General features: G+C 39.3%; 1 protein-coding gene across 5 annotated transcripts in view; it reads right to left on the reverse strand.

The window, feature by feature from the left end:
* nbas (NBAS subunit of NRZ tethering complex) overlaps positions 1 to 14,400 on the reverse strand; it is a 233,695-nt gene that overhangs the window by 58,801 nt on the left and 160,494 nt on the right. For all 5 annotated transcript variants that reach the window (XM_047387102.1, XM_047387101.1, XM_047387103.1 and 2 more), the window contains exons 46-49: positions 13,763 to 13,987; positions 10,010 to 10,212; positions 7,049 to 7,138; positions 3,579 to 3,762 (exon numbers count right to left, since the gene is read on the reverse strand). In XM_047387102.1, coding sequence (XP_047243058.1) covers positions 3,579 to 3,762; positions 7,049 to 7,138; positions 10,010 to 10,212; positions 13,763 to 13,987 — 702 coding nt within the window. The remainder of the gene's footprint in view (positions 1 to 3,578; positions 3,763 to 7,048; positions 7,139 to 10,009; positions 10,213 to 13,762; positions 13,988 to 14,400) is intronic.

Below are 14,400 nucleotides of genomic sequence, written 5' to 3' on the forward strand. Positions count from 1 at the left end.
GCAGGAGTTACTATTTCATTCCTGCATTTTATTTTAGGCCAGAGCGTTACTATCTAATAACTTTCATTAAAAATAGACAACCATCGCAGCTTGTTTGTTTGCACCTGCGCTGAAGGTGAGCAGTGCAGAGAACAGAATACATTTAACATGTTTTTGTCTCTGAGGTAACTTGTGGGACATCGTTAGAAGGGAGCTGTGCTGATTAGTGAAGGACCCAAGGGTCCAGGAGGGAAATAGTACCAACTCTGGTCCTGTCTGCTTCCTCCCCTGCCATCTCTCTACTCATCTGACTTTTTTTTCCTAAAGCAATTTCTTTCTGCTCCTCGCCCTCTTTGTCTTCTGGCTGGAAAAAGACACGATGGGGTCAGTGCTGACTGAATCTGTAGCGAGGCTCAGGGCAACTTGCTGCCATCAGTGGGAGCTCTGCTTGTGGGTGGCAGGAACCAACATGATTAATCTTCTGCAGCATTCAGCCGTTGACACAATGAAAAGTTGCTCAAATTAAAAGGAAGAATATAATGAATAAAAGAGTGAGGGTGAGTGAATGTGCTTCTGCATGGATTAGATTTGGGTGGCAGCTGAGCCGTGAACATAAAAATATTTAAAACCAACCAAAATTTAGCCTAATGAAAGTTAAAACAGAGCCCTACAACAAGAATCCTGCTAACACTTTGGGTTGCCGTGGGGAGGAGAGAGAGAGAGAGAGACAGACACACAGCATCACTTCATTTGAAATGAGACTTACCCTTACTGCAAGATGTCTTTTAATTAACAGATCCCTTGGATGTACACTCCTTTAAGAGTGCATGTGTGTGTCTGCTTCAGTGTGAGTATTTCATCAAAGCCTGCCAAATGTCAGGAGTTCACTCAATTAGTTAAAGAGTCTGGGCCCGCACACCTGTCTACCTGAGCACACAATGGCCTGCGGCTGTGCGCATGCATTTACACATTAATTAACCAGATTTGGCCATGAATTAGTTAGTGAGAGTGAGATAACTTAATGACTAGCCACTCAATGGCTGGGTACACCAGGGAGGGGAAAAGGTGGAGGCAGAGCCAGACATGTGCTGAGGTGAGATAAATACACATGTGCCACAGAGGTCTGCCAGTTGACTGAGAATTATGAAATGATTATGGATATTTATGAGTTATTTATGAGCTAATTCAATTGTTGTTATAAAACAGCCACAGATCAAAGCAGATTGCACATGATAAGAATATCTGCAAACCTCGTTCAATACGATTATAGCTTAAAGTAAAAGACAATTTGAAGTCTTATGAAGTTCATCCTGAACTGGAGGTTCATGCAACTTAACGCCTTCTTTTAACCAACCAAGATGTCTCTTTAGAATCAAAATCATATGACATTAAGTACAAAACATACAGGAACAAATATTTATAGAATCAATCCTCAAAATCTGCTATTTTAGAAGTTGCTTTTTAAAATAACTGAGTTTGTAAAATTCATAAACACCAGACTGCAGAGATGTGCAGTGTGTCAGGCCTTGTTATGATTGCTTTCAACATTTCTTGAGACATAAATGAGAAAATCCATTGCTTCTCTTTAAATACAATTCAAGCAAAAGGTGTGCTATCCAACCATTTTTCAACTATTGGCTTTTTTACTTTTTTCATCTATCTGTGTAGTTATGCTGCTATAGGCTTAGGCTGCTGGAGGAAATAATGATCACTTTCACCTTCTTCGCTACATTCTCACACTACTCTCCAATTTTGCATTATTTGCTGTTATTTCAGCTTTTAACTTTGTTCTCTCTATTCTCTTCCTAGAAGCTACACCTGGCCTGACTCTGTGTCTACCTGTGACACCTTTCTGGAGAGGGGCATCGTCCAAGCTACTGCTGGCAACAACTTAATGCTCACCCTCTACCGATGATCCACTTGGCCCTGTCTTTTAATGTTTAACCCTTTCTCTCTCTTAGACATGGTGATTGACTGAGCTTAACTGTAACTAACTGTATGTGCTCTCTTTCAGACTCTAACCTTGAAAACTGGCTCAGAGTTGATCTGTTCTTTCTTTCTAGGTGAAACGACTAAAGGATCTACATCCATTAACATTTACTTTTCCTTCCCATAGAAAGGACTCCTGGATCAGTGCTTCTTTGTTCTCTTTGTGTCTCTGCTCTGTTCTTTCAAACCCCCAGTCAGTCGTGGCAGATGGCCGCTCACACTGAGCCTGGTTTTTCTGGAGGTTTCTTCCTGTTAAAAGGGAGTTTTTCCTCTCCACTGTCGCTACATGCATGCTCAGTATGAGGGATTGCTGCAAAGTCAACGCCAGTGACTGTCCACTGTCTCTACATGCTCATCCAGGAGGTGTGATTGCTACAAGTCACTGACTGGATGCAATCTGCTGGGTTTCCTTAGACAGAAAAACCTTTTATCCAATTTGAATAAATAACTAACTCCGACTGCACTGTTCAATGGTTAGGATTAATTGGAATGTATGAACCTGACTGTTGTGAAGTGCCTTGAGACAACATGTATTGTGAATTGGCGCTATATAAATAAACTGAATTGAATCCATTGAAAGACTCCTAAACTCAAGGGCTAAACCACTATTGTGTCTAAACATGAAACGTAATGAAAGACTGATTTTTAATTGGATCTGCAGGAACTGGAATTAACTCATCCAGGCCGATTCAGACAAATGTAGACAGTCTGACCTGGCATTAAAATCTATGTTGAATGATGAGATTACAGCTGGGTGCAGCTTCTCTTAATGTTGCAGGATGTTTCACTAAGACCCTCTGTCAATTGGTACCTGCCAGTAAGGTAATTTTATACAGTCGTGCTGTTAAGTTTAAATACCCATGTAAAGTTTAAGATTTGTTTTTGTTTTTTTAAATAAAAAGTGTTTCTTTCACTTATTGTTAGTTGTTATGGGAAGCCATTTATTATAAAATAATTTAATATGCTCTTTCTAAATAATGACCACAACAAAAACTACCCATATGATACTGGTAAAATGTTTACCTAGAAGATTTCTGAAAATGGCCAATAAAGGTACCCATCTTCCCCTGTGGTATGTTTGCTTATACTTAGACTGTGTATATAAAGTCAGCAGAACCCCGTATGTTTCATCCTTTTCAAAGTATTTAAGCATCCACTGCTCAATATGCTGTCATGCAGGCACAAGGATGTGACTGAAAATCACTGAAGAAGGAGCCCAAATGCAAAGAAAAACTTTGAACGACCCTCAGGAAGTATCAAAAACTACAGATTTAGGCATCTTTAAAGGATTATAACTAAATGTGGCTCCGTGGAACCAAAGTGTGCAGAATTTGGAAGCAAATTACTTTATTAAATTACAACATTTCATGTTGCTCTGAGTGATTTCTTGATCCACCCCTTTCCCTGTTTTCTAATTCTTCTAATTCATTCTTCTTTTCTATCCTTAATTTCAAGTACATTCTCAAAAGAAATATAACTAAGCCTCTCTAATCTCCTTAGAATTAATTATTTTTTAGCTTAATGCTGGGAATAAAAGCAATTTCTCAAATACTGCAAAATTAACACTCAATGTGCAGTGGGCAAGTGATTGCCATGTGTGTTTGTATCACCTCTCTGTCTTTGAGCACAGCCTGAGTCCTGTAAAGCAGGAGAAGACGAACGTCACTGTCTCTGAGACTGAAGTTACTCTCCAGGATCTGTAGCACGTCGATACGAGGCCGTACGGGGAGGGATGCGTCACCGCAGAATGGACGCAGCCAAGCCAGCAGGTCATCTGAAGTCACAGTGCTGTCACTGATGGAAGAGGGAGAGAGACAGCGGTCAGGCAGGCTGAGGGAGATATGGACGGCTTAGACTGACAGGAGACGTGTGTGGGTTACTCTCAGAAGAGATCAACAGGTTGAGCTCATGTCTTTTAAAAAAAACTGCACAAAACATATTATTTCACAGTGATAAACAGCCTGAAAACAAAAAGTGGGAGACATTTCGAGTTCTGAAATCATTCAGCAAAACATAAAGGATAAAACCTGAACCAATAATAGCTTTCTGGCATGAACAAGTTTTCAACATTGGCCACTGTACCCAGTACTCAAATAAGACTTGTCAATATATAGATTTGCAATAGAATTGCAAAGACCTCTTAATGATTTTATCCAATTGAATTAAATTGATCAGGGACTGCTTTGGTATCAGAAATGATTTTGAAACCTTGAATTGAACTCATATGAGCAAAACAGACACTAAATATAGTCTTAGTAAAGAAAAGTTATTTCAAGCCTTAAATGCTGGAATAAAATGTTCCTAGTTATCACTACGTCTTAAAATGGCAAATAGAATTTCAATTAAAAAGCACCATGGCATATTTCACAGTGTAGGTTGGCTGTAATTCAATACAACCAAGACATTCAGTTTGACAGTGCATTCAAGCTAACACTCAATACGATGCAAGCTAAAGAAAATTCAACAGCCACTTGGAAAAGAAAAAAAATAACAGACTATTGCACTGTCTACTATAGTATTGTGATTTTTGTCTCAGTGAACTCTATGTTGTTTTGTAGCCTACTTTGTACCAACAGTTTCTCCAGGACAGCATTTAACTTTCTGCTTCAACATGGAGTTAACCAACACATCCTGCTGATGTGTTATTGCTGAACTGTTTTCTGATGTCCTAGGGTAACACTGTTGTACAATAACTTGCTGGTAACACATTTTAATTTAATTACATTAACTGTGTGCAAAAAAAAAAACTTTATAAAGTTTTAACTTTGTTTCAAATATCATAAAATTTAATGAGTTGTGTTTCAGTTACTCTCTGTACAACTCTCCATGACATGGACAGCTCTGTGGGGATTTCTAAGCTAAAATGACACAGACAGACAGAGAGCTGCAGTAGCAAACAGACTTTGCCACAAATAGGGGAACTTTAAGTTTTTTAGATTAACATAATGTGCACAGCCTGTAATACAGCTTTGCGAGTGGTGGAAATGAAAAGGGTCTGTGCTTGTTAAACATTTAATGTCCAACACAAGACTGCACAACTCACTGACTAACACTATGGGTGCAGCTGACATAAAAACACATGCAGAACAGCAACTGGTGATGATCTCTGATACCAAGCATTTTTAAAAAGCCCTGATCTGGACATTCCATGCAATACATTGACAGACAGTGCCTTGCGAAAGTACTCAGCCCCCTTGAACTGATCAACCTCTTGCCACATTTCAGGCTTCAAACATAAAGATATAAAATTCAAATTTTTTGTGAAGAATCAACAACAAGTGGGACACAATCGTGAAGTGGAATGAAATTTATTGGATGTGTAAATGTTTTTAACAAATACAAAACTGAAAAGTGGGTCGTGCAATATTATTCGGCCCCCTTGCGTTAAAACTTTGTAGCGCCATCCTTTGCTGCAATTACAGCTGCAAGTCACTTGGGGTTTGTCTCTATCAGTTTTTCACATCGAGAGACTGAAATTCTTGTCCATTCTTCCTTGCAAAACAGCTTGAGCTCAGTGAGGTTGGATGGAGAGTGTTCGTGAACAGCAATCTTCAGCTCTTTCCACAGATTCTCGATTGGATTCAGGTCTGGACTTTGACTTGGTCATTCCAACACCTGGATACGTTTATTTGTGAACCATTCCATTGTAGATTTGGCTTTATGTTTTGGATCATTGTCTTGTTGGAAGATAAATCTCCATCCCAGTCTCAGGTCTCTTGCAGACTCCAACAGGTTTTCTTCCAGAATGGTCCTGTATTTGGCCCCATCCATCTTCCCATCAATTTTGACCATCTTCCCTGTCCCTGCTGACGAAAAGCAGGCCCAAACCATGATGCTGCCACCACCATGTTTGACAGTGGGGATGGTGTGTTCAGGGTGATGAGCTGTGTTGCTTTTACACCAAACATATCGTTTTACATTGTGGCCAAACAGTTTGATTTTGGTTTCATCTGACCAGAGCACCTTCTTCCACATGTTTGGTGTGTCTCCCAGGTGGCTTGTGGTAAACTTTAAACGAGACTTTTTATGGATATCTTTGAGAAATGGCTTTCTTCTTGCCACTCTTCCATAAAGGCCAGATTTGTGCAGTGTACGACTGATTACGACCTCAGCTGTAGATCTCTGCAGTTCATCCAGAGTGATCATGGGCCTCTTGGCTGCATCTCTGATCAGTCTTCTCCTTGTTCGAGACGAGAGTTTAGAGGGACGTCCGGGTCTTGGTAGATTTGCAGTGGTCTGATACTCCTTCCATTTCAATATGATTGCTTGCACAGTGCTCCTTGGGATGTTTAAAGCTTGGGAAATCGTTTTGTATCCAAATCCGGCTTTAAACTTCTCCACAACAGTATCTCAGACCTGCCTGGTGTGTTCCTTGGTCTTCATGATGCTCTCTGCGCTTTGAACAGAACCCTGAGACTATCACAGAGCAGGTGCATTTATATGGAGACTTGATGACACACAGGTGGATTCTATTTATCATCATCAGTCATTTGGGACAACATTGGATCATTCAGAGATCCTCACTGAACTTCTGGAGTGAGTTTGCTGCACTGAAAGTAAAGGGGCCGAATACTATTGCACGCCCCACTTTTCAGTTTTTTATTTGTTAAAAAAGTTTGACACATCCAATAAATTTCATTCCACTTCATGATTGTGTCCCACTTGTTGTTGATTCTTCACAAAAAATTAGAATTTTATATCTTTATGTTTGAAGCCTGAAATGTGGCAAGAGGTTGAAAAGTTCAAAGGGGGCCGAATACTTTCGCAAGGCACTGTAACAATCTTTTTTAAGCACATGATTTCATTCAGGTTGACTGGGCCATACAAACTCTGATTCATTTTTCCTTTTCAGCCATTTTCTTGTGGATTTGCAGATGTGCTTTGGGTCATTATTTTGCTGACCGTTTTACACTTTCCAGATTTATGGGGATCAACAACTTTGTCAAGATATACACAATCTTACAGTCAAAAGAGGGTATTATTTCACATCTCACCACAAGTACTCAAGAGGTATGAGTCTAACACTAGGAACAATGATCTTTGCTTTTGGTTTTTGAAGAGGCATGAGTGGACAACCTACCCGCTCTGCACATTGTTGTGCACAGACGTCACCACCCCCTCCAGGACTCTGAGGGGTTGAGGGTAATTTGTCAGGGCATTTTGGTCTCCACTGAAGAGAAACAGATTAAAAAACAGATTAAAACAATGTAGTGTTATTGTTAGATTTACTATAAAGTCAGGAGACAACAAGCACGTTCTTGTCAGGGACAATTTCGATTACAAATGACTCTGGCAGCAAAAAAATGTTTAAAGAAAACACAGTTTTGTAGAAATGAAACCGTCCTACTAGCAACATGAACCAGAAAAAAAAACATGAAATCAATCTGGAATGCAGGAAACATCACAGGCTCAATAAACTTGGTTAATTGACAAGATCATTTAAAGCTGAAAGAAAATTCTCACTTCAAATGAGTTGTAAATTAAATGGATTTAAAGGCGCAAACTTGCAAGTAGAAAGAGTAACTGGAACATCATTAGTGTTTTTGTGGTTCTGGCATCTGCCGCATTTCCTGTGTTGCTGCTGGGACTGCATCCATGCAATGGAAACTCATCCCTGGGCATATATAGACCTCAAAAATATACAAATGTTCTTACAAAAAGGAGGAAGATGACACAGGATTTTCTCTTTTGCTTTTTCCCATTTAGATTTTCTCCTTTAAACACACACACACACACACCCACACACACACACACACTTGTTTTGCTATATGTAGTGAGGACCATGTGTTGACTCCCATTGATTTTCAGTCATTTTCAACCCTTTCTATGTTCTAACCCTGACAATAACCCTAAACCTAACCATTACCAGTGCATGACCAGCAAAATGTCCTCACTTTGGTACAAACGGTCCTCAATTTGATGGTGAAATCGGGAAAATGGTTCTCACTGTGATGCCAAGACAAGAACACACACACACACACACACAGAGTGGTTATGACAGATACAAAAGACAGCCATTAGCGTAAGGCTCGGCTCCGCCTGCTGCACCAGACCGGAAAGGTTTTTGGGGGAGCCAAAAACCAGACTGGCTCATTCATAACTGCCAAACACTTCAAGAAAGCCCAACAACAATAGGTAAAGGCATATTTATGAGCATAATGAACATGAAAAAAAAAATCTACCACTGATTACCTGCAGCAAAGCTCTATGTGAGCAGACATATAACCAACAAGCAGATATACGGGTGTGGATGAAATCTGGAGGAGAACATCTATACAAGGCTGCATCAATTAAAGATAGCTAGATGATAGAAGATAATGATTTAGAGAAAAAGCACCAAAAATACATGCATGCAAAACCGTGTGTGTGTGTTTATTATTGATAGTGCTTGCACTTCTGCACGAATACAAATGAGGGAGTCTGCTGATGTGCACGATCATCTTCTGCTGGTGAGTACATGCAGGTGCAATTAATCTGCACCATGCACCATTGGGCAGCCATAAAAAAAGCAGGAAATGAGGCAGGGATATAATCAAGGTGATTGGTGCTCATTTATCAAGCCAATCAGATGGCCAGATTACATGTGGCTCTGTCAGTAAAACCGAAGAGGTCTTCAAGGCTGAAAGGGCAAAAAGAATGAGTAGACCTTCCATTACTTATTGGTCATATCTCCAACCCAGATTCTCTTCATTTCTGTTATTCACTAAGCTCAGTTACGACTGTATGATGTTTTTGCAGGCTGAGTCATACAATATCCGCGTATTTGCTATGGCTTTTAAATCTAGCGGCTCCGCAGGCATGTCAGCATGAATCATCTTTCCGTTCCTTTTGAGTGCTCAGAACTCCCACAGGCAGCTTGTGTACGTTCAGGCTTCACTTTTGACAGAATTCTTCCCAACAACACGCTGAGCCCAGAGTGGACAGATATGGTGAATTTCTTTCTGATAAGCGCCAACAAAGATCAGGTCGTGGGTGGTGTGTTTAGGTGGCCTGATCCTAAGCCTGCTATTTATTCATATATAGATTTAAGAAGTGTTTTGTATCATGTCTTTGTGTATGATCTTGTAAGACAGGTATGAAAACAGAGCAAAGGGATGAAAATGTTGTTTGGCAGGCGTTTCTAGAGGATGAAAAAAAGGGATGAAGACAAGAAAACTTCGGATTTTCCCCCAGACAGTAAAAGAAGTTGCAAAATACTTTTAGCTGCATGTAGAAGAAAACTGACAGTAAAATATCTGTAACAACTAAGAACCCTACTGTTGCTGTCTATTAAAAAAAAAAAAGAAAGTCTTCCTAAAAAACATAGGACTTGAAATATGTTCACATTTTTAGCCAACAAAGCCTTGTCTGTAATATTCTGTTTCTGCCAAAATAAGAAAATTAAATAAGCTTTGTTCATCAAAAGCTTCTTACTGTATTTTGAAAAGCCAGTGTGCGAAATGTTATTTTGAGTGAGGTTGCCAGGCAATTAAACTGATTAATACGCAGCATCTAAATTTAGGTTGTGCTGAGTTCTGTTTTTCAGTGTTATTTAAACGTCAAATGAGCAAGGAACATCCAGGCTTTCAAGGAAAACGTTTTTTAGAGTGATCTGTTTCCACATGCAGAAAGTCAACGTGGTGTATTAGTAAGTGGGGTATATCCTTACACAAGCGTAAGATACTGTTTCTTCACCTATGTTCTCTTGCAAACTTCTGTAAAGGTGTAATACCAATACACTCCACACCTTTCAGATTCTTTATGTGAAATACATAGAAACCCATGTATCCACTTCACAGTAATGTGCTTCTTTTTGTTCATCTGTCGAATAAAATTAGATAAAAATGGGATAGCTCCACTGGCAGATTTAAGCATTAAGAAATGTGATATGTGCTGCTGTTGGCTTTCAAAGATCTGCGGAGAATTCTTTCTTCATCAATATCCTCCAATAAAACTGCAATCTTGTTTTAATATATATTTATCTTACCTAAATTCCTTGTGCTCCAACATCTGTAAAGGTGTGAGAGAAACTGAGAAACAGAAAGAAAGGGAGCGATCTTACCTGAGTTCTGCCACGACCCTCTGCACAGCCTCTTGAAACACAGTTTTGACAGACAGGTCGAGCGGTCCAACAGCCACACGAAGAAGCTCTTTAATTTGCTCCAGAGGATGTCCATCAGTTGCCATTGTGACAGCTAACTCGCATATTTTTGACCTTTCAGAGCGCGACAAATCGTAAAGTTGACTATAGCGTTGTTGCTGCTCCTGAAGTAGAGAGGAATAAAAAGGACAGCAGTTGAAACAGAACCAGAAGGAGTCTGTTTTAAGGTACAATGTAAATAAACTGGGCTTGGTTAGCATTATGAGGTTATTAAAACAATAAATCCAAAAGTAGTTGAATGCTTAATGCATAATTAATTTTCCCTCTTCTCAAACACACACCTCCAGACAGAACAGTTCCACCAAGGACCTCCATGCTATAATGCCATGCTATATTACATGACCACTGTGCTATATACAGAACTTCATATTTATCTTTAAATATACAAATTTATCTTAATGTAAAGTTTTTTATTTATTTATTTCTTGTTGGTTTTGTGTATATTGCCTATTATTCCTGTGTGCTTTAAGCCACTGCATCGAAATGTCATTTTGAAAGAAATCTAAATGACAAATAAAATCCATCTAAGAGAAGTTTTGTCAGTACAGAGGTTTAGATCTGCATTAATAGCAGTTTGACTTTTTTCCTGGGGTGTCATAATTGATCCCAAACCTCTTTAAATTGAAATGTTGCATTTTGACTTTTTTAACACTTTTGCCTGTAAAGTGTGCCTCAGGCAGATGGGGCCCTGCTCTTACTTTCTGCTTACGTATTTCATTAGAGATGCTGGTAGAGAAGAAGTGTGTTCAACAATCTGGTATGCACGTTAATCATGACACTAACATTCCTGATAATAGGTTAACCACGCTAAGTTTTATAATCAAAAATGGGTCTTTTTATATTACCAAGACAATATTAAAAGCTTGATACTGATATCCAATTATCATTCCTTCTGTTGAAACGAGACACAGAGAATTCATATGGGATACTTGATTATAATATTATAACCATCCGCAGTTCAGCATTAAAGACTGAGGAGTGTCTGAATGGATAACATTTTTCTGCAGCAGTTTCACTGTGGTCCCTGATGTTCATGGCAATATAGTCTGAGCGCCTGATGAAAAAATGCAGCGATTTTAGTAATATGCTAATTATGTGCAATGGACATGATGACGAGTGAATGTTATATTAAGCTTTCAATTAATCAGTCTTTGCTCCAGTTCTCAGAGGAATAAAAATTATGGGGCAGTAGTTAACTTATCTGTAGATTAAAGCTTTTTTTTTTTTTTTTTTACAGAGAACAGACTTTGATTTGGATATTTATTCTGTGTGGCAATTTATAACCTTCCTGAATATTTGTACCAGTTTGCCAGGATATCACACTATACATATGCATCTTACACAATCTAGCAAACTTATTTCCACAGCTGGGTTGTTTCCACATTTTTTACAAAAACAATCTCCAGTGTAATGTATTAGGATTTATATGATAGACCAGCACAAAGTATATCATAATTGTGATGTTTAACATTTTCCTGGGCTAGCCGCTAGTGGCCATCATTTTTCTCATTTTTTCTGACAATAAGCTGACAGGAAAGAGGTGGAGAGAGGGGGAAGACATTCAGCAAAGCTCATCTGATCGGGCAGTCAAACCCACAGCAGCTGTGTCAAGCACCGAAAACTCAATATAGCTTGCAAGTTTTACCCCTGCCCTACCGCTGCGCCCCATATTCAGTGACTTATAAATGCAAGTTGTGAAACTAAATTTGTTTTAAGGCCATCAGGGTTGAAAAGAAATACATGCCACACTTCTCAGATTTTTATTGGAAAAATAAACGTTTCATTAGTGAACCAGTTTCCTTACACTTTAGAATTATGCATTACATGTGTTGGTTTATTAGCATAAAGACTGTGAATGTAATGGGACAAATTGTGAAAATAATTGAAGTGGTAGAAATACTTTTGCATGGCAGTGTGTATAAAACCCGAAGCATGCATTTTGTTCTCCTAATGCCAGGTCAGTGCACCTGTTTTTGCAGTGGGTCATGCCCATCTGATAAATGACCCCTTTAAAGCAGAAGAGAACCTCTAGAACTCCAGCTATCCATCTTTCTCTTCCTATCTGGCCTTTCCTGCCCCTTAATATGCTGTTTATCCTCTAAGGATGCAATCACTTCACCCAGTAAAAGAGGAGAAGTTATATTAAGGTGCATAACGTGTCTGACAACATGTTCTGCACACGTACACCGGTGACCGCGCCTGAACGTTCTTGCTTTGAAATGTTTGTACCGTCGCCTCTATTATGGAGGATTTTTGCTCCTAAACAGAGATAAATCAGGGGCTAAATATCACTAACTTACACGGTGCAGTGGTCAAGCCAGGTCTCAATGCAGCCTAATGGTCGCATAGCAACATCCAGCTCACCAAATCATAATGTCCTGTTTCTCTGGCCACACGTTCATTCGGTGTTTACACATGTGCACAGGCACAGTGAGGCGACAGCGGGGTTAAGTCAGTGTGACTTTACTTAATGAGATACAGCATGGTGCATGTGCCATGTATACGTCCATAAGGAGGGGGCTCATTTAAACAGCAACCAGTAGATTTACATTAATGTACCCTTGACTGGCCCCCGTAAGGCTGGGAAGAGCTTAGCAGAGCGGAACCGGTCAAATATGCAACCGCATATACAGAATAAACACTCGCCAACACCATCTGGAGGTCAAACTAAAGGTCACCTCATGGTAGGGAAATGAGAAATGTCTATGTGTGTGAGTGTGTGTTTGTCACAGGATGTCAGAGACACTTACTCAAAAGAATGCCAGTCTGGTCAACTTGCCTGTTGCCTCCGAGAACTGCAGTACTTTATATGCTAGCACATGTTAAAACAAGCTGTTGTATTACAGGCGAGTAACTTAACTACAAAGGTAACCTATCCTTTTGGACTATTTTGGGGCTAACTGAACATAATTGGCTCAAATTGTACATTTATATTCAGCTCATTTATTACTGAAATTCCGAGATTACCAGATGTTGCCTTGAAGTTGCAATTTATGGGGATTTTGTGTTTTAAGGAATTAAATTTACTCCTAAAATGTTCAATTTAATTAACAGATTTTTCTAAAGCCTAAATGTCAGTGAGGCAGGACTGCGAAATATGTAAGCCACAGAGAGGTTATTTGTTAATGTACTACCATTAACACCTTTTTCATAGTTTCATAAAAAGCTGCTTGAAAATACTTAATGCAATGCACGTCTCCCCAGATTATGTTTTATCTTTCTAACTTTTTAAACAACATATTTTTAACCTGTCAAGGAATAAAATAAAAATCAGCCACCTATTTTACTACAAATAAAGTTTATGTGCTTCAGTCCATTTTGAGTCAAATAAGGTGACAAACTTATGAAGACCTTGTTCGAAACATAAATATCTTTGTTCTTATGGAAACCTAGAAATAAAATTACTTTAAGAAACCTTCTGAAATGCTTTGCTTAGTACTTTTAACACATATTTTATAATATTACAATATTGTAACAACACTTTTATGTAGCCCTACAAAAGAATTCCCACAAATTTGGTATAATATACATTAAGAGAGACATTTCTCTTTAAAATCTTGTTTGTTAAATTGATATTTTTGACACAATGTTACATATAGAAAAATTGTTAAACTCAGAGAAAATCATAGCCAGGCTGTGGCAGATGCACCCTACCTGCTGGCTGTCTTTGAGTGACAGGATGAAGGCATGGCTCAGAGTGTCCAGGTGGGCCTGGGATTGCTGAAGGTGTGCTAAAGCCTCATCAAAAGTCATTCCTGTTGGGTTGGTACCTTCCTGCTCTCCACTACTATCACTTGCTTTCTTCCTGCTCTTCTCTGCCAGCTGGCGCAGGGCTTTTGAGGCTCGCTTTATCACCACCAACCTCGCTTGGACGCTCAGCTGGACAGGGAGCAGAAGTACATGTACGGTCAAAGAGCGAAGGAACAGGAGAAATGTGATAACGAAAGCAAATGAGTGGGGAAAATTGAGGTCAACCTGAGCAGGAAGAGGGAAGATGGGATTGACAGCTGATATTTATCAAGTCAAAACTTAACATGACATTCAAGACACCCGATCCGTGTCGATAAAAATAATATCAGGAACCTGAAGTGTGTATGTATGGGAGACGCATGTAAGTGAGAGAAGTGTGTGTGCGAAAGACATCATGGAAGTCAGGCTGATGTGATTGATTTTATTCAGCGTGAGCAGGTTAACTATTCATGCGGAGAGGAGAGGGTGTTTGGCTGAAGGTTTTACCCTCCTACATGAAAGCAGACAGGTGCTGACAAGCTTTGCACACACACCATCAAACC

This window comes from Girardinichthys multiradiatus, chromosome 15, assembly GCF_021462225.1.
Source record: "Girardinichthys multiradiatus isolate DD_20200921_A chromosome 15, DD_fGirMul_XY1, whole genome shotgun sequence".
Lineage (NCBI taxonomy): Eukaryota > Metazoa > Chordata > Actinopteri > Cyprinodontiformes > Goodeidae > Girardinichthys > Girardinichthys multiradiatus.